Source organism: Dipodomys spectabilis, unplaced genomic scaffold (assembly GCF_019054845.1).
Source record: "Dipodomys spectabilis isolate Male_0828 unplaced genomic scaffold, ASM1905484v1 ptg000003l, whole genome shotgun sequence".
Classification (NCBI taxonomy): Eukaryota; Metazoa; Chordata; class Mammalia; order Rodentia; family Heteromyidae; genus Dipodomys; species Dipodomys spectabilis.
The window spans coordinates 4,354,422-4,375,152 of record NW_024870680.1 but is presented as its reverse complement, the minus strand read 5'-3'; the positions used below and the strand labels follow the sequence as shown (position 1 = coordinate 4,375,152).

General features: G+C 40.8%; 1 protein-coding gene across 10 annotated transcripts in view; it reads right to left on the bottom strand.

Moving 5' to 3' along the window:
* The window catches only part of Sytl2 (synaptotagmin like 2), a 67,256-nt gene that overhangs the window by 44,521 nt on the left and 2,004 nt on the right, over positions 1-20,731 (bottom strand). For 5 of the 10 annotated variants that reach the window (XM_042688443.1, XM_042688435.1, XM_042688471.1 and 2 more), the window contains exons 2-3: positions 12,265-12,416; positions 10,533-10,668 (exon numbers count right to left, since the gene is read on the bottom strand). In XM_042688443.1, the coding sequence (XP_042544377.1) occupies positions 10,533-10,668; positions 12,265-12,416 (288 nt within the window). The remainder of the gene's footprint in view (positions 1-10,532; positions 10,669-12,264; positions 12,417-20,731) is intronic. The other 5 variants (XM_042688462.1, XM_042688453.1, XM_042688515.1 and 2 more) reach the window with 1 other exon arrangement.

Sequence of the window (20,731 nt, the reverse complement as noted above, 5' to 3'; positions counted from 1 at the left end):
GCATAGCACATCAGAGGTTTACAATTTAAATTTCAGAAATTCATCTCAAAGTCAACTGCTAAGATCAAATGCAGGCCAAAAAAGTGAGTACTTGATTAAAGAAATAAAACCCCACAGAGGGTCCAATTCCATAAGGCAAGGCAAGGCAAAAATGGCAGCACTTACTCAACTCAGGCAGGAAGTAACCAATGAAAAAGCTCAAGTGTGACCAATGACTTGGCAAAGGGACAGAAAGCAGATCAGAGATACATTACAAAAAAGATGGTGGTGGGGCAACTTCCTGGGACTTTTCAACCCTGCTGAGTTCTTATTCAAATACAGAACAATGACAAAAAGAGCTTCTGGAGGATTGTGGGAAAGCTTAGGACCCCAGAGCTAGCCTAGTGTGGTAGAGTCTCTAGACTTGCCTTGGGTGGCTCCAGGGGAAGAGTAAAACCACAGTGAATGGAGAAAGATGAGTTCAGCAGGCCCTTTCCCAAGGAACTACTCCCTTTAAGAGGAAGAAGGGCAGGAGAGGGTCATAGAGGCCCTGGAGGGGAGGAAAAGGAACCTGCTCATCAGACTGCCTACTCTAAAGCCTTGCCTCAGGCCCAAGAGATGAAGTCACTGTTGGCTGAAACCTCTGTTCCGGTTAAATACCATCAGTCTCAGTGACTTCAGTCTAGAGTTTGGAAAATACTTGGGAAGGTGCTGGCTTTTCCTCACATTGGCAGAGGAAACAAAGAAAGCTGGGGAAAGGAAGCAGTGTTCTCCAAGGTCATGGAACGGTGCCCAAGATTATTGTCACTAAATTCAACATGTTCCTGCAGCTGCATTTCTCCCCCTTACTTTGTATATTAACTGCTGCTTTTGTACAGTTAGTCCCGGGAAACAGCTGAACTCTTTAAGAAAGCCATTCTTTCTTTCATTGCCCTCTTCATTGTTTTTAGCAAGGAGTTAATTTTAGCAGATGAGGTATGAAATATAGCCTGATCATCTGGAAGCAAAAATAGGAGGATGGAAGGAGGGAGCTGAGAACACAGAGGAAATTAAAATGGAGCCAAAATTTGGACAGAAAGATAGAATAAGGAGTCCTCTATGCCTGCAATAGGTGAGCATAAACTTATGTTATCTTGAGACAAAGGGGAGAAAGAAATGGTCATCGATAGAATTCAGATGTCCTAGTCAATAGCTCAGAACTAAAAAGTAATTTCTCTCAACTGTCATTTTACAAAGCCAGTGGGTAATAATGGAGAACATCCTGATAGAAGATGTTATGTTCAGTTTCTCAGAAGGTTTTGTTTCATCTCCCTTAGTAAATAAAACATTAAGACCTGAGCAAAACACCACTGACTGGGGTCTCCATGTAACATCCATATTCTCCTGCCATCTTCTTCCTCTGTCTTTCTGTCACTCTAACCCCAAAGGATAGGCAACACTTCTATGGTCTTCTCCCAATGTTCCCTGGAAATCAGTTCCTGTTCCCTTTGATGCCAGCCTCAATTGTCCATGTTGCATATGATTTTCATACTTCTTATTAAAGGTGAAACCAGTCTTCCCCTTACTGAACTCTGCTCAGCAGTGTATTTCATGCCTATTAAGTGATTCCTAGTCTCTGTGCCTGTTTTATCACTCAAGATAAACTGGAAGGTTTCTCCAGAGACTCTCCATCACTGTCATACACAGTTTCTTGTACAGCGCCAGGTACATAACTGGTGAGACTAAATGAATGAAAGTCAACTGATCCATTGCCAGGAAATAAAGCAGCAGGCAGGTGGTTGAGTTTTGTTTCATTTTGTTTTGAATCCATAATGTTTGCCAAACTACAATGGGGGCAGATTATTCAGATGTTAAGCAAAATGTCTTCCAGCTATTCAGAAAAAAAGAAAGAAAACACAACGCAGTCAGAACTTAAGGGCAGTCACTAAAAATCAGAAATGGCTCAGTATCATTGGGTACCTTGTGCTTGGGGTAGGAAGGAAATGATTTAAAGGTGGGAAAGTTGGTTAGCTAAAATTCACAGTCAGCCTTGAAAAAATTAAACCAATCTCTGTCCCAAAATGTAGCTACTTCTTAGTAGCTTTGCTTCTCTCAAGGAATATTATGATGCTTTGCTTGCCTATTATCAAAGGGTCAACAATTACTGCAGCATCCATCCTACTCCAAATTGCTTGCTCTTGCAACATTTATGAGGTGTGTATCATTCTCCCAATTTTACTTCTAAGAAAACCCTGGCTTGGAGAAGTAAAATAACTTGCTCAATATAACAAAATTCATTAGTGAAAGTGACTCTCACTATATCCAAAGCCAAAGGCAAAAATGGTAAGGGCTTGACTATACTGGCTCTGACTTCTTGCATTGTTGCAACAGTGGTTTATGACAAAAAGACTAGAGACAAGTCCAGGCGATGTTTCCTTACCAGTGACTCTCACATCTGCATCTCTTCTTTCTCCTTAGTAACACTGATTTCTGTCAACTTTCATATCAGGCTTCCTGAAAGTTCCAGTTCCCTAATCCATTTTCAACTGCTAAACTAGAATAGTTCAGGGGCTGTGAATGTGGCTGAGTGGTAGAGTGCTCACCTAGCATGCATGAAGCCCCAGGTTCAATTCCTCAGTTCCACATAAACAGAAAAAGCCAGTAGAGTGGTGGCTCAAGTGGTAGAACACTAGCCTTGAGCAAAAGAAGTTCAGGGACAGCAACCGGACCCTGAGTTCAAGCCCCAGGACTGGCAAAACAACAACAACAACAACAACAAAAACCTGAATAGTTCAAAACCTAACTTGAGCCACATCCTCTTTCTACTTACTAACTTTCCCTGAGGCTGTAAGGTCTGTGGAATGAAGTCTGAACTCTGCAGAAAGGCACATCTGTCCCCGTAACTTCCTACTCCTTTCTGTTAAGCCTTCATGTTATATGATGTATCTATTTCCACTCCCAGAAACTCACTGACTTTTTGCTTGTTCTACTTGACCTGTTTCCCAGCCCTTCTCCCTGCCTAAATCATTCCTATTATCTTCAAACCCAATCCAAATCTCATCTTGTACACCATACTGATGGAAATGAATCTTTTTTTGTCTCATTATGACATGTTTTGTTGGCACTTTGAATTATGAATTTGTTTTAGGACTAGAACTGTTTGCTGTAATATGGTCAGATTTATGTGTGTGTGTGTGTGTGTGTGTACTTTTCCTTAGAGAATATACTACTCTTTTTATGGCTAAATACTATGTTCTTTGTTTCTTAGAATTCTTCCTAAAGGGGAGTAGACTGTGTCCAAATATAATCAATGCATGCCACATGATGAGATTTTTAAACTATGAAGTAAGCACAATTCCATACCTTGTGCTTTGTAACTTCCTTCCCTCAAGCACTTTTCAAAAAGGGCCTATAATATTAGAAGTAGCATGGACAAAATTAGTTTACTTCATTAAAAATTATTAAAATATTAGACAGTGATCCTGCTTATGCAACAAAAATGTCTTCAAGTATTTATTTTGGAATCTGTGGTTGTTCTCACCTTATACCAATACCCTGTACCTAGTGCTATCACACAACAAATGAAAAAATGGCTTGGGGATGAATAAAGGAAGCAAATTAAAAAATAAACTATGTCAAGTCAGTATTGTTTTCTTTTTTGTGCTGATACGGGGGCTTAAACTCAGACCTTGTGCTCTCACATGATTTTTTTACTCAAGGTTGGCTTGAGCTACAGCTCTACTTCTTCAAGTCAGTATTATTGTTTGTTGTTGTTGTTGCTGCTGTTATTATTTGCTGGTTCTGAGGCTTTAACTTAGGGCCTAAGTGCTGTCCCTGAGCTTTATTGCTCAAGGCTAGTATTTTATCATTGGAGCCACAGTTCCATTTCTAGCTTTGTGTGTGGGTGTGTGTGTGTGTGTGTGTGTGTGTGTGTGGTTAATTGGAGAAAAAAAGTCTCACAGACTTTCCTCCCTGGGCTAGTTTCCAACCATGATCCTCAGATTTTAGTCTCTTGAGTTGGTTGGATTATAGGCATAAGCCACCAGTGCCCAGTATGTCAGTATTGTTTTTTACTTATGGCCATTATTTTTACTCATGGGCAGTCCAGGGCTACCACAGTTCATGCTATACATCTGTCAAACTCAAACAAGCTCTCCCGTCCAAGTATGGGACATTTTGATGGCACTATGAAACTATTCCTACTACAACTGGTTTGAGGAAATCTGAAATCTAGTAAGATTCAATATTCACTTAAGAGCTCCATCCAAATGATTATCTGAGCCAGGTCTCCTAAAAAGTGAAATCTTCAAATGGATTTGCTATCTATCCTGGGGGGAAAATACCAAATGCACTGTTTTGTCAAATTGACTCATCTGTACTCTGCCTTTGAGTGCAAACTACTAGTCCCTTTTACTGGTCTTATTACTGGGAGTAAAACAAGTAGCTAATTCTTCTGCTAGAAGACAGCCATAAATAATCTTTTTAATGTATAAAAAATGAGCATTATTGGAAAAGGAGTATTATTGGAGAGCTAAAGTTGTGAATTGATTGATTCTCATTCAACAGAGATAAGAAGGAGATTGGTGGCTTAAGTATCACCAAAACACAGACAAATGAAGTTCTGATTAGCATTTTGATTCACTACACTGACTTACAAAATAATGTTTGGTTCTATCCAAAACAAAGCTAGAAGGAAATGTACAGTTTTGCTCACAAGGAAATACCTCATTTTCCTACCATTTCACAGGCAAGTGACCAGAAGAAAACCAGCCAAGTCCAATTCAAGGGCTTATCCTCTCTCTCTGAACTCATAAGTTGTTTTTTGACTACTAGACATTACAAACCTCTGCAGCAATCAAGCTTCCCCCTCCCTGAATGCCTTCTAACTTTCCATCTTGAGCGCTTCTCAAATTCTCTTCTGTCTTTCTATAAGCACCAGTGTGCCTGGAGATACTTCTGAAGAGAATCTTAGCAAAGCAAAGCAACAAAATCTGGGTGCTATAAATACTTTCCATATTTCATGGCTATATTTTTTTTCTCCATTTTCTTCTTCTACTGACTCCCCTAAGGTCCAAACCATTTCGTTCAGTCATTCACTCACTTACTCATTGGTGTCTTTATCACTCCCCTCACTTGCTATACATTCTTTATTTAGTAATCTGCTCTCCCATCAGCTATTTTTGTTCACTCACGGTCTCTCACTCTGCTCCGTCTTTCCACAAAACATTTGTGGGCATTATTCAAATACTAGGAATAGGACAGTGAACAAAACATATAAGTAAATTAAGTCCTTAACCTAATGGATCTAGAGGAAAAGACAATCTTTCCTCAAATCCCTTACAACAATTATTAGGTATTTCTGTTCTATGAACACCACAAATCTCATCTTTACAGCTCTGATGTTTCCTCCTCTCTCCATTCCTTCAACTAGTGTCTAACTATTTCTTATTTAAACTTCTGTTCTAAGGTCCAAATTGAACTGTCTATGCCATTCTATATGCAGTTATCAGAAGGGTCACTCTAAAATGTAAACTTGATTAAAAATTCACTTGATGCCAAGTACCAGTGGCTCATGCTTATAATCCTAGCTACTCAGGAAGCTGAGATCTGAGGATTACAATTCAGAGCCAAACCAGGCAGTAAAAAGTTCATGTGAGACTCATCTCCAATAAACCACTAAAAAACCTGGATGTGGAGCTGTAGCTCCAAGTGGTAGAGCACTAGCCTTGAGCAAAAGAGCTCAGGGACAGAGTCCAGGCTCAGAGTTTAGGCCACCATCACCAACAACAATATTCATTTGGTGGTCCTTATGACTTAAGATAAAGTCTAGACTCTTGGCTGACTCTCAAAGTTCTTTTCAATTTGATTTCAGCTTCTTCATATACACTTTGCCCAGCAGGGACACAGCAGACTTCCCATGCCAGACCATTTCCAGGACTGTGGCATGCCAAGGCCTTCCAGACCTCAGGTCAGCCTCTCTGCCTGTATCATCCCCGCATTCCATCTAACATAACCCTTCTCATCCTTCAAGAATCACCTCCAAAAGCTCTCAGATCATCTTCCCTTTCTATTCTTTATAAAGTCACTGCTGTTCTCATAACATGTTAAGTACTATTGCCACACCAAACAGGTTCATAATTATACATAGCCCCTTCTCCAAACAACGGGTTCCTTGAAGACAAGGGACCAGAGAGACCATATCCATATCCAGGCCCCTTCAGTACAAAGAAGTGTCAGAGGCAAGGACATATAAGGCCCTGGTCCATATAGAGAGCCTACTATTCTTAGTGGCACCCCCAGCACCCAAACTTGTTTCACAGAACATATAACCCTGAGTAATAAAGAAGGGGCTTCTTAAAGGCTGACTTCTAAAGTTAGAAAAATAACTTGTCCTGATAATATTAATACTTAGTACAGCGTGTATGGGAAGGGTCCTGACCCAAGTGGGAGGAGCTTCTAATTTTTTTAAAGTATTAAAATTTGAACTCATGCCTTCTTGCATGCTTGGCTGGCACTCTATCCCTTGAGTCATACCTCCAGCCTGGAATTTTGCTAGTTAATTGTAGATGGAGTCTCTTGGACTTTTCTGCCTAAGCTGACTTCAAACTGACACCCTCTGATTCTCAGTCTCCTAAGTAGCTAGGTCTGAGCCAATGGTGCCCAGCTGATGTTTTGTTCTTTACTCCCTATCTGACTCAGCCACGCTCTATGGCTTACTGTGTATGTGTCTAACAAATATTTATGTGCTATCAATATATGGTTTGTGGAGCAGTGTCAATCCATGAGCTGTGTATTAGTGATTCACAATGAGATAAGTACAAAAATTGGGAGTACATGTTGAGAACCATTTATGAGTTTTCTGAGACATCTCAGCATATGACCAGATCTCCATTTTATGCCATTGTTATTTTCCATATTTCGTGTGTGTGTGTGTGTGTGTGTGTGTGTAAGCTAGAATTAACAGGCATGAGCCACCAAAGCCCAAAGGGTATTATTAGCCTGTGATAATTAGAAATATTTTTTTTTAAAGAAAGAGAAGTTAAAAACAAAAAATTGTTTCTTCACTACAGTTTATGGTATACTGGCTCAGCCAACACTACCCAGCTAAGCTTGGAGTTTCCTTTTTGCTTCTCTAAAGAGAAACTTATTCTCTGCTCATAAGCCTCTCTGCTTCCTTTGCTATAAGTACAAAGAGAAATTCAGAAAGAATACAAGCAGATGTTCATGCTCCTGACTCTAGGCCAAGTACAGTGTTTTAATTCTTCATGTATAGACCTCAACAAAATTGTGCACACAACACCATGAAGGACCCAGCCACCAAGCTTATTTAAAAAAAAAAAAACCAACACCAACAAATAAAAAACAAAACAAGCCAGGTACCTGAGGCTCATACCTGTAATCCTAGCTACTCAGAAAGCTAAGATCTGAGAATCATGGTTCAAAGCCAGCCCAGGCAGGAAAGTCGTGAGACACTCCAAAACCTGCTCAGAAAAAGCCAGAAGTGGCACTGTGACTCAAGTGGTAGAGCGCTAGACTTTAGCACAAAGATGCTTGGGGACAGTGCCCAGACCCTGAGTTCAAGCCCCAGGACCAGCAAAAAAAAAAAAAAAAAGGAAGAAAGGAAGAAAGAGAGAGAGAGAGAAAGAAAGAAAAAGAAAAAAGAAAAAAATACCTTCTCCACACTCCCCAACACGTGGCTAAGAAAATATTGATAAGTATTGAGTCACTCTATTGAAATTCACGTAGTCTAAAAGTACAGGCACTAAATACACTTAACACACCCAGTTCACAAAGGTTAAAGTGTGAAAACACTGTAGGAAACTTGATATCAAGTAAAGTTGTGGTTTCTGACATGGAAAAGAGGAAGTAAACTATTGCTTTTTGTATAGTTAGTTCTGAGTGATTCCCACACATACCACACATTATAAGGCTTGTCTTCTTTATATATATATATATATATATTTGAAAAGATACTGTACAGAGGGGTTACAGTTACATGAGTAAGGTAATTAGCACATTTCCTATCCTCTCCAGGCTTGTCTTCTTTACCATATTTTATTTATGTAATAAGAAATAGCATCATTACATTGCCATTTGGATGTTGTCAATTTTCCATCTTCCTAAGAAAGGATAAATGGTTCCTTCACCTTCTTTCAGGTAATCTCACCACATACTGGTAAGGCATCTATATTCTGACTTACAGAACATAGCTTTGTGTCTATGGTCACACAAGAAATGCAGAAAACAAGTACACTTGCAAGTCATGGAAGGTTTATTAGCCTGAAAGTGAGGAAGACTGAGAAAATACCCAGTCTCTTCTCTGTGGAACATGAGGAGATGGAGTCAGGCACCTTTGCCCACTCAAGCCCTTTGAATTGGACTGACTATCTGGAAGGATGAGAAGTTTGACTTGGATAAAATTGCAGTGAGTTGAGTGTGTCTCTGATATCCCTGAATTGTCCCCTTTGTGGTTCTTGCCATGCCTGATCCTAAGACCTGATTGCAGCTCCTTGGAAGTGGATCTAAATGGCTATGTTCTTTCTCTTAGAGTTTCTAATAGTTCGAATCTCTTGTCTTTATAAAGGTAAAGCCTTCATCTTCAGGTAGCTGGTAAATGAGAAGGCACCAAGCGGGGAAAGAGTCCCTTCATACCCTCTCCTAGACATTCTGAAGTATTCATTTGTATTTTAGATCCTACCCTTTAAGTTGCTAATATTATATGCTAGGGACTATGTTAAGAATTGTACATACACCAACTAATTACTTGTTTTCCCATTAACAGTACTATTATTGCTCTGTTATAGCCATAGAAATAGATGCCCAAGAAGTAAAGTTAGAACTACTGCAAGTGAGACCACAGTATCACTTGGTAGCTACTATAGAGGTATTTACCCAATAGCTAGCATGGCCTCTATAAATAGAACTTTACAAGTTGTCCTGGGGGAACAGAGTAGACCCTGTCACTCATGGGTGGGAAGGGGTAAACAACGGGTACATTAATCAATTCATTATTCCATTTTCTTTGGCTTTCTGTTTTATTAGTGTATTAACATTCCATTTTCCATGTGGAAAAACTTTACTTTTTTGGGGGGGCGGGGGTCGTGGGGTCTGAACTCTGGGCCTGGGCGCTGTCCCTCAGCTTTTCAGCTCAAGGCTAGCACTCTACCACTTGAGCCACAGCGCCACTTCTGGCTTTTTTCTTTTTGCTTATGTGGTGCTGAGGAACCAAACCCAGGGCCTCAGGCATGCAAGGCAAGAGCTCTGCCACTGAGCCACCTTCCCAGCCGGGAAGAACTTTACTTATATGTGACTTCGCAATGCGTAGAGGTACTTACATTGGGTGCCCTCACCCATAAAAAACTATGTTGGAAATATATCTGTTTCTGGGTACCTCGGCCTTGAGACCTCATTCAGCGGCTCCCCCTTCAGCAACACCATCAACGTTATCACAGTTGGAGGCTCTGAGTTTAACTAGCTTCACCCAGCAGCTGAGGATAAAATGCTACTGTTTCTCCCACTCTCTCCTACACCAATGGGACCTTCCTTAAATAGCTAAGAGAACATTATTATACCTCAAAAGATTTGGGCAGTACAGTTCCGTAGCTAGATACTTCTTAGGAAGGATTAAAACATGCACAGTTTCCTTGGTCAGATGAAAACATGTACGGAAAAACTACCACAAATAAAATTATTGAATACACACTGCATTTTGTTTGTTTATTTGGCAGTACTGAAGTTTGTACGGAGAACCTTGTACTTCCTTGGCATATATACTGCTTTCTGAGTCATGCACCTACCCGTTTTGCTTTGTTATTTTCCAGATGGGGGGGGGGGGGATCTCACATTTTTGCCCATACTGGCCTAGACAATGAGCCTCCTACTAATGCCCCCTGAATAACCATCATGCTTAGCTTCTTATTGGTTGAGATGGGGTCTCACTAACTTTTCTTTGTCCATGCTTGCCTTGAACTGCTGCTATCTTCCCAATCTTTGCCTTCTTAGTAGCTGAGATTACACACATGCACCATCATGCCCATGCCCACCCAACACTGAATTTTATTTAGTATTTAACATGTGCTATGTATTCTATATTCATTATTACCAAGTCTCATAATGGCCTTTTGGGTATATAGAAGCATTCCAGTCTAGGGATAAGAAATAGAGGTAGAAGGTTCAATGGTTTGCCTATGGTCCTAATGGCTAATAAATGGCAGACTCAGGATTTGAACTCAGCCTTCCTGAAACCTGCGCTGGAGCTACTTCTATTGTACCAAGCTGTTACAGTGCGATCATCATTCATCTCACCTCTGAGATAAAGTCATTTTAGAATACCACTATAACCTACTCCTGGGAGAAATTAAAAGCAGTTATTGCTGGTGCTGAAAGATGGCCCCTTAACATTTTAATTCTATTTACAATTCAGATTTGTTAGAAATTCTAAAAGAATATTGCTTAGACTCTGTCCCCATCATGGCCCCGAATTCTCTCACATACTACCCTCTTCCTTCACTAATAGCACCAGTCCAACATTTCTACAGCACATCAACTCACAAAACTCTCAAGCTCCATCTTACCTTGGGCTTGCTGGTGTGGTGTCTTCTTCTGGCTCTTCTACAACACCAGCTACCTCTGAGGAAAGGAAAGCATCTTTGTTGACATTATTCACCCAGCTTTCCTTTGCCCCAATTGCTCTGTCTTTACTCTGCTCAGCTGAAACAACAAATGATTAAAAAAAAGGTTATCTCTCTCCTCCACAACCTATACCACTCTCACCCACTCCTATTACTAAGGGCTCAAATCCAAGCTCTGAACTTTCTGAGTCTCAGAATCAGAATTTCATTTATTGTTGGTCATGGGGCTTGAACTCTGGACCTGAGCTCTGTCCCTGGGATCAATGCTAGCTCAAGGCTAGCATTCTATCACTTGAGTCACAGTGCCATTTCCAGTTTTCTGGTGGTTAACTGGAGATAAGAGTCTCACGGACTTTCCTGCCCTGGCTGGCTTTGAACCACGATCCTCAGATCTCAGTAGCTAGGATTACCGGTGTGAGCCACAGGCACCTGGCATGGTATTCATATTATATTATTATTACTATACACATTATTATATTGGCTCCTCTCTCCAAAGCTGTCTCTAAGAGTGTAGGTATACTTTTCTTTGTTTATTTTAGGTATACTTTTAAATATGCAGATGATAAAACAAAATTTTGATTCCCTCCAGATTAATCTGACCTAGAGTCAGGACTAAATTTGCACAGCCAAAGGATGCTGTGGGCAGGAAGAATATTTACTGGGACAATCTACAATGTGTTCTACATGATGCTTGGTTCTGGGATACAAGGGGAACAAATGATTATAGTCTACAATGTTCCTCTCTACTACCTCTTCCACCCCATTTCCTAGTCCCTACACATCTGAATTTTTCTTACTTCATACTAGGCAGATGTCAGACCTTTTATAAAACCCCTGTGTTTTCTTTCAGCAAACAACTTCTTTTGCTGCTGACCCAAATACTCTCTTTATTCCTGAACTTCTCTGATAATTATCATCAACGGAATGAGAACTATTAATCACTGTGGTGCTGTTTTTTGTAAGTATTATCCTAGGAGCTAGGAGCTATTTTTTCAACTTATACATCTGGAAATTGATGGTCTTCAAGAGTTCAAGAAAATTGCCTAAGGCCACATAGCCAGTGGCTCATGGCTACTATTACTAACTACTCAGAAGGCTGTGATCTGAGGTTCTTGGTATGAAGCCAGCTTAGGCAGGAAAGTCTGTGAGACTCTTATCTCCAATAAACCACTCGAAAACCGGAAGTGGCACTGTGGCTCAAGCGGTAGAGCACTTGCCTTGAGCTGAATTATTGAGGGACAGCGCCCAAGCCCAGAGTTCAAGCCCCATGACCGACCAAAAATAAGTAAATAAATAAATAATGTACTTGGTTGATAAATAATGTGTCAAAGATCATTCATAAGAAGACGGATCTCACTTTATGTAAGTCTTTTAGCTTACTCAGAAGGTTCTAAAATTACAGAGTTAAAGCCAAAGAACAGGTGGTAGATCCCCTATAAACCCCAAGAATTGGGCAACTATACCTGAATAAGGTACTTTAAAGAGCTTCCTTTTTTTATATTGCACAGCTTTGTGGCTTGGATCTTATCTATCTGAACCAGGGCAAGATTTTGAATTAGAGGGTATCCATTGTGTAAAGCACGCCTCCACATGATTTCCCTCAGCAAATTTCAGTAACAAAGTCATCCCTAACCTACCCTCTGTCCTACACATACGCTGAGGATCAGCATCTCACCTGCCACTTGGAGCCTCTTCTTCCTCATAGATGCTCGGATAATATCTGCACCATGGATTTTGTCTCTGTGTCTTTTTGCCTTGGCTTCATAAAACCATTGGCCACTCATATTCTTCAGCTGCTGGTCATCCTTAATTTTTTCAGGCAAATGTCTACAAAAGGAAAAGAGTTTTACTTTGCTGAGAACCCCAGGGCAAAATAAATGAGTTCACTGTGACACTGCATAAAGAAAATTTTAAACACATAAGTGAAATAAAGCTATTAATGACTTAGAAGACACAAACTTCATGTATGACTAACAAATGCACCTCTTTGACAGAAAAGTTAGAAATGTAAAGACCAACATTTTTAAAGTACAAAGGTCTAATCCATGGTCCTATGATGATACCTAAAATTTCTTAAGATCCATTTCACTTTGTGGTTGTCATCTTCTGCATCAACTGTTCAAGTGTCTTAGAGATGATACGGTAAACTTCTTGAAGTAGGGCTTCAGGGTGGTAACATACCTCGTGGATTTAATCAATCAACATGTGTTAACAGCCCTGTGCACCTGCCTGGCACGTAATAAAAACTCTCACCGAGTAACTGGTGATAAGATTACCAGCTCATCAGTCCTTTCAATCTTGATGAAATGAGCTTACGAGAGATTTTTCTGGAAGCCTTCCAGGCATGACGTCCTTGAAAATTAAATTAGGCTAAAATCAGGGAAGATCAAATTTGGGAAGAAGGCTGGGCAGAAACATTTGACTTGTGGATGCTTTTAAGAGTTCCAGTGAAAAGCTAAAACCTAAAGAATAGGCCAATGCTGCCTTCCTAAAACTTTCTGAATTTATATTAGTTGGAAATAATAGTATTCTCTTTTAACCTCTATATCTCTTTTATCACCTCAAAATGAGAACCACAAATCTCTCTTTTCTTGCTCACAAAATAAAGTGCAATAAAGACCTTATAGAAACAACTTTTTGGAAGTTAGAATTGCCACGTGTGGAATGTCTCTTTCAGCCAGAGAACATGAATTGGCCAAGATGGTAGAGCTGGAGAGTGCCATACCTAGACATCCATCCACCCCCACCTAGATCATGTTAGGTGGGGGTAGGCAAAAACTCAGGTCTAGCAAGGATATCTCCTTGTTTCCAACCATGCCTAGAGTACAGCCAGAGTAAAGACTGCTAGAATTACCTTCTGCCCGCTCCCATTTAGCTAAGAAGGAATGAGCATACCCTAAACATATTCAATCACAGTTCTTGCCCACACATTGTCACAACAGTCCATCTCTAAATCCTGAAAAGACAGCAGCAGCATCTCATAGTTCTGAGTCATCACAGAAATTATTATTTCTGTTAAGTACTTGTAATCATTTCTCATTGCCTAATGCTTTTAAGAGCAGACACTCCTCTTTGTGCTGCTGGTACCACTCTTGATTTCTGATTTCTTTTCCTGACAAGGCTAAGTCTGAGCCCAATTCCAGAAGATGGAAGTCTTTTCCATCTCATTCTGGGAAGATTGAATCTAGGTCAGGGCCTACATTCAGTGCATCTTTGCTGCATGTGTGGGAAACAGTGGCTATTTATTGAGCACCCTGCAGAGTGAAGGAATATGCTATGAGGTACCTGACCACTTGGCTTCAGGTTACCTTTTCAGATCCATTTCCCACAACTTACTCTCATACTCACTTGCCATTACCCTAGACTGTTCTCTAAACTGCATTTCTCAACTGATAGACTGTAGAAAGGGGAATGTATAGCAGAAGACTATTCCCCAAATAGGTCTAAATTCCAGTTTTGTTCTTCCTACATGTGATCATGGATGGATGACCAAACCATGCTAAGTTTTGTTTTCCTTTCTAATAAAGTTAGGGGAAAATAAAATCTACCCTGTAACATGCTTGGCTAGAAGTACCTGAGGACCTTGGACAGAGGCCAATGAAGGTGGAGTTTCTTGGGATGTCTTTCCCTTGATTCTTGTCTTTGCTCCTCATCCTACAGCTCTGCAGATCCAGCCCAAGAAGGGCATACTACCCTATGTTCCCATGGCACCTCTCCTGTAGCAGCCACCACACCATGCCCCAACAATCTATTTGCACATCTGTTTCACCCAGTCATCTGTAGACTCTGCAAACTCATCTTAATCACCTTTGTCACCCTAGCACATTGCACAGAGCCTAGTACAGAGCTGATATTGATATCCAGTGAGTGTTTGTTGAGTGAATAAATCAGTGAACAAATAAATGCTCAGCAGCCACCCTAGTGTGAGTCAGGCAACAGATAATGAAAAATTGGCAGGAGATCAAGCATCACAATGACAGGGGTTTCTCATCATACTGATGACATGCTAATCTCTCATCAGAACAGGTCAAAAAAATCATGAAAAATGACACCTATTAGCACCATTGCTGAAGGAGACCACAAACCCTCACAGCAGAACAACTCTCAATTCCTTCTCCTGAGACAATTTTGTTCAACTGAAAAGCACTCTGCTTTGTAGGGATCCTTTGCAACCCTTCATCTACTCTCCTCACACACACACAGTGAGCAGTCTATGTGAGGCAGACACAAGAAAACACATGCCTTCCCTATACTGTAATGGCCATTATAGTAAGGAAAAGATTATGACCTTTTGTTTTGAAATGGCAAAAGAATGACAATTCTTTCAAATGTAATAAATCCCACTTACATATTTCCCAACATGATTATTGCTACTAAGTTTAATAACTACCTTCTAGATCTTTTCTTAGTCACTCATAATATTTTGTAGATGACTCGTTATGTGTGACATCAAAGTCTAGATTTTATAAAGACAGATCATTTTAAAAAAATTCAACTGTGATGCTATTAAAACCATATCTATCTGCTAACCAATGTTGAGCTATTTTTTTTTTTCCTGAACTGTAATTGTACCCATCAAATTAGCACTAGAGCAGGGCACTGGTGGCTGGTGCCTGTAATCCTAGCTACTCAGGAGGCTGAGATGTGAGATCACAGTTCAAAGCCAGCCTGGGCAGGAGAGTCCATGATACTCTTATTTCCAATTAACCACCTGAAAACCAGAAGTGGGGCTGTGGCTCAAGTGATAGAGCACTCATCTTGAGCTGAAGAGCTCAGGGACAATGCCCATGCCCAGAGTTTAAGCCCCACAAGCAGAAAAAAATAATAGCACAGGATTTCTTCATTCGTTTACTATCTAGTTGAAGGAGGAAAAGGGTAAATTCCTTCAGATTGACACTATCCTTTACCATCCTCTCAACACATACACATTGTATTTAGAAGAAAACTGGGCATAAAGAAAACACTCAATAAATACTACTGGACGACTGAGAATATAGATTAGTGGTAGAGTGCTTGCCTAGCATGCATGAAGCCCTGGGTTCGTTTCCTCAGCACCACATAATCAGAAAAAGCCAGAAGTGGTGCTGTGGCTCAAGTGGTAGGGAGCTAGCCTTCAGTAAAAGAAGCTCAGGGACAAAACAAAGGAGGAAGCTGCAATGCTTGATAAGAAATGTACGCATTATCTTGCCCATGTAATTGTAACCCCTCTGTACAGTATGTTCATACAAAAAAAATTAAATTAAATTAAAAAAAAAAGAAGCTCAGGGACAGTGCCCAGGCCTTGAGTTTGAACCCCAGGATTGGCCAAAAATAAATAAATAAATACTACTGGGTTGGTGGGCAGGGTTGATACAGAAGCCCAGAAAGGACAGTGTCCTGCCAGGATCCAAAGCAAAGCACCCAGTCATTCTCCTATCCAGTCTCCTGTTTCTTCTGTTAACACTTACCTAGCATCTGGCTTATACTGCACTGTGCTTGGTATTTAACAGGCATTACAGCATTTAATCCTTACAATGTTACCATAAGATACAAAGAACTTAGTCATCAGCGGAAGGTAGCCATTTTGCCTGCCCACTATGCTACAGACTACACATCTAAGCCTTATCTGCTTATTTGTTTACTTATTCATTCCCTATCAGGGGTAGATTTGAAATTGTGTGTAAAAATTCAGTAAATAGCTCTAACCGCCAATATTAATTCTTTGAAGTGCACAGAGAGTATGAGGATTCAGAGGAGATATAGAAGAAAAGAGTGTGCCCCAGCATGGCTTCAGTACTCCTTCCCAGACCACCCCTTTGTTTCTAGTGCTCACACACATGCATTCCAGCTCCTCAACATGATCCGCAAAGGCCTGACATTATAGGCAGGACCTGGATGACACTATCTAGCCAATTGTGAATGGTAAGGATGATGATTGATCCATTTTCTAGTCTTTTGCTGTTGTTGCTTAATCCCCCAGTACAGTCAGGTCGAGGTAGTTGATTGGATTATGTAATTTTAAAATATTCTTAGCTTTGTATATGGCTCAAGTGATAGAGGACTTAACTAGGAAGCATGAGATCCTGAGTTCAAACTCCAATACTGTCAAGTTATAACAATTATGATGATAATAAAGTATTCTTAGATGTTTGCTTAGAATGTGACCAATTGGTCATGAGCCAGTGGCTCACACCTCTAATCCTAGCTACTTAGGGGGCTGAGATCTCACCATCACAGTTTGAAGCCTGCTGGGTAGAAAAGTCTATGAGGGGGACTCTCATTTCCAATAAACCACCAAAGAGCTGAAAGTGGAGATGTGGCTCAAGTAGTAGAGCACCAGCCTTGAGCAAAAAAGCTAAGCTACAGTGTCCAGGTGCCCCAGAGCAAGGACAACAAAAGAAAAATGTGACAGAAGATATCTTAGATAGTGATGAGTGGCCTCCCTTTCTAAATGAGATGACTGAGGTTCAGAGAAGTTAAGAGATTTGCTCAAAATCACCCAGTCAGGACCAGAAACCAGCCCAACTCGACACTAATATTCTCTCCACTACCTTCTACTGTCTCAAAAGGCCAAATATAAGTTTGGTTTTTAAAATGACTACCACACCTCACTCTACCAAGAAAATGCAACCTTTGATGGAGAATTTAGAAGCCAACCCATCTGAAAACAAAATCAACTACAATAGTCCTTACAGTAAAAATGATAAGAAATGCATCTCTTAGACTGTAGACACATCCTAGAGTCCCATAATCTGTTGAAAGACAGCACAGGGTATGTAAAGGGTATTTACCCTGTTTAACCCTATTTCCTCATTCGTAATGATCTGAAGATAAAATTTTTAAAGAAATGTATGTGTAGCTCCATGTGTGGTATAGCTCCTTGATAAATGTTAGCTCCTTTTTGCTTCCTGCGATAGAAAACACTGTCAGAGGTCCTGTCAGTCAGATCTGCAATGTCAACTGCCTTCATTTAAAAGAAACCAGATCCTGAGAATCATAAGATGTGGTGGCAGTTGAGACGGTATCTGCTATAGAGACATCATGGCCATAGATGTGGTTGTGCCTGTATGGGGGTGGGGGACGTGGCGCTAGTGTGGCGTACAGACAGACATGTGCAGTGATTTCCGGCTGGCAGTGTGATGCAAAGCACAGGAAACACCACCTCCACAGTGTGTTATTTTCAAACCATAAAAGACTAAAATTACATACATGTTTATATGGATGTGTTTCCTTAAAAGTCAAGAGACAGGATGGGAGAGACAGGCAGTCAGGGAGACAGAGTGCATGGGTGAGAGAGACAGAGAGAGAGAGAGAGAGAGAGAGAGAGAGAGGAAAATAATCCATCTATATGGATGTCTGCTTCCCTGCTGACCTGCAAAATGTCTTTATTTGGAAGTTAGTAACCTGAGCCCAGCACTTGTGGCTACAGGTAGAAGCACCATGGAAGACCATTGTGACAAGAGTTATTCAGAGCTACTGTCTTCTCATCTGCACCCCAGAGACTCCACACAGGATAACCCTTAAGTACATAGTCTACTGCTACTACTAGACTGGTTGAGCAACTTAGGAACTGAACATATCTCTAAAATGACTGACATAGCTATGGATGGAAGGTGACATGAAACTAAATCATCTCCAAAATGTCTGAAGTGGGCTTGAGTAGGAGTAATCAAAGCACAGGATGTATGCAGACAGGTGAACAGAATTCAATGTGAATGCTCAATCTCACCTTCGGGGCTTCTATAATGGGTTCTGAAGCAGCAGATATTCTGGATGTGGAGGCAGGAATGCTATAGGCCACTAGTGACACCTTTATGGCTACAGGAGGGTTTTACTCCCAAGTGCATAGAGAGTTAGCATTTGAAATAACAGTACCAATATTATGAGAAGTTTGCCTTTCTAATGATGTTTTCTTTAGAGTGATAGAATAGTTGTATAATTGGTATTTCTAAGCTACAAACCAACTAGAGAGAGAACTGAGGCTTTGTATAACCACATTAGGGAAGCAAAATTTAGGCTCCATATTTGCAATTGGCAATCTATTAACTGAATGAAGGCCGTATGGTGGTAAATTCTTTGAGGGATGAGATGTTTTCAGTTATCCTAGAAACTCACTTTACATCACTGCCCAAAGCAGTTCCTTGTACTTAAAAGGTGCTCTATTCAATTTCACTACATTAAGTAATTAGTTTTAGAATTATTTCCCTGCTAGAGAATCAGATTGTTAACTACAGTCTTCTGTTCTATAAAAGCACAGATTGCGTGTTGAATAAATGGATTAAAATGTACTCACTAACTAACATGTCAGGAAGATTAAAAATTATTATACTTAAAACTGACTTCAAACTTTTGAATTTGGTATTACAGTCATACCTAATCTCTGAGTTGGGGCTCAGAGAGGTTAAATAAATTGTCCAGTGAGCCACAGATGATTGGAAGTAGAGCTGGGATTTAACTTTAATGTCCACACAGGGGAGTTCTTTCCCTGTGTCATGAGTGAGCTCTTACTGTTCTGTTCTGGAAGGAAAATTGCAACAAGCTGCCTGGGGCAGAAGAAAAGGCACTAAACCAAGAGCTTTTCTTTGTATGGCTTTGGCACATCTAACTTTTGACCCTAGACAAGTCATTTCTCCTTTCTGGGCTTTAACCTATAAAATGACTGATAGGAATCCAAAGTCTCAATTTCTGATCTGTCAAGCTTAACTTGTAGAAGAGGTAAAGACAAATAGCCAAAGGATGGCACAGGAGCTTCTAAGATAAAACCCATCAAGTAGTTCAGAGACCCAATTTTGGTCCAGAAGCAGAATAGGAGCATGGAAAATGATGTGGGAAAAGAATATGATCCCAGAGACCCTTCAGTTCCAGAGAAAAATGGGACACAGCAAGGTTCTCCTTGTGTGAACATATTATGGGTTAGACTCTCAGTATTGCAAGCCATTGTTTCATACCCACCTGCCACACTGGCACTCCTTAATAGTCTTAGTGTCCTGGCCAATTCCTGGATCATGGCCAAGTCCACAAGAGATGTGTGGTGCCAATTTGAAAGCTCCTTGGAGTAGTGTTGTAGACAAGGCTTAACTCCCTAGATTTGTCACCACCTCAAGGGTTCTTCAAGAAGAAGAAGGAGGAGGAGGAGGAGGGGGAGGGGGAGGGGGAGGGGGAGGGAGGAGGGAGGAGGGAGGAGGGAGGAGGGAGGAGAAAGGAGGGAGCAGGGGCTAAATTTTTGGCAGTTGCTAGGGCACTTCAGAAACAAAGAAGAAAGGAGAGTGTGCAAAACCAAGTCTGCCAAGGAACTCTTGGATTTTGCTGTGTGTATGTGTGTAACAATCCTGGCCTTGACAAACCTTGGGGTTGCTATGAGAAACATAAGAGGATAACATTCATGAAAGACCTCCATAAACTGTGAATGTGTGAAGATTAAGGCTACCCAGAGGCTCTGATGGCTGGATTAATGTCAGCTCTCTGCTGCTCCTGGGGAAACTGTTCAAAGGTAGAGTACTTGCTGAGAGTGGGGTGTAATGCTCCATGCAGGTCCAGGGAGCGCCGCAAGTGACTCATAGAGATGAGCATGATTCCCTTCTCCATTGTTAGATGTCAGAAGAGGAAGTAGAGTATACCATGAGTATGTGAAGCCATTAGAGCGCAATTTCACCCTCATGCTGATACCTACTGGCTTTGTGATCTTGAGCAATTCATCTGATGGGTCTCAAAGTTGACTTCCTCAGACATTAAGCTGAATAGGGGGTAATTATATCCCACTATACCTTACTACCTAGCAGTGTGTGAGCTCATAAAAATAATGGGCCTAAGAGTGCCTAAGGTACACTTCCAGTTGGAAGCCCTTAAATAGCTGGCCCAATCCTTGCCAAGGGAGCAGATGTACTGTCACTCGGATGTTGGTGGCATGCAGAGGAACCACCCCAATGTGGGTGAAACTGTCACCAGCAACCTGCTGAGCAAGAGGGCCTATCCTGGGGCAGCTACAAGGACATTTTTTTTTCCCGGTCAGTCGTGGGGCTTTTCTTTCTTTTTTGCTGTTTTTTCTTTCTTTTCTTTTTATTTTAAGGATGATTTTTATGAAGCTGATTAAAATTTGCTTTTAAGAGGAAGAGGAGGAGGAAGAGGAGGAGGAAGAGGAGGAGGAGAAGGAAAAAGGAGGAGGA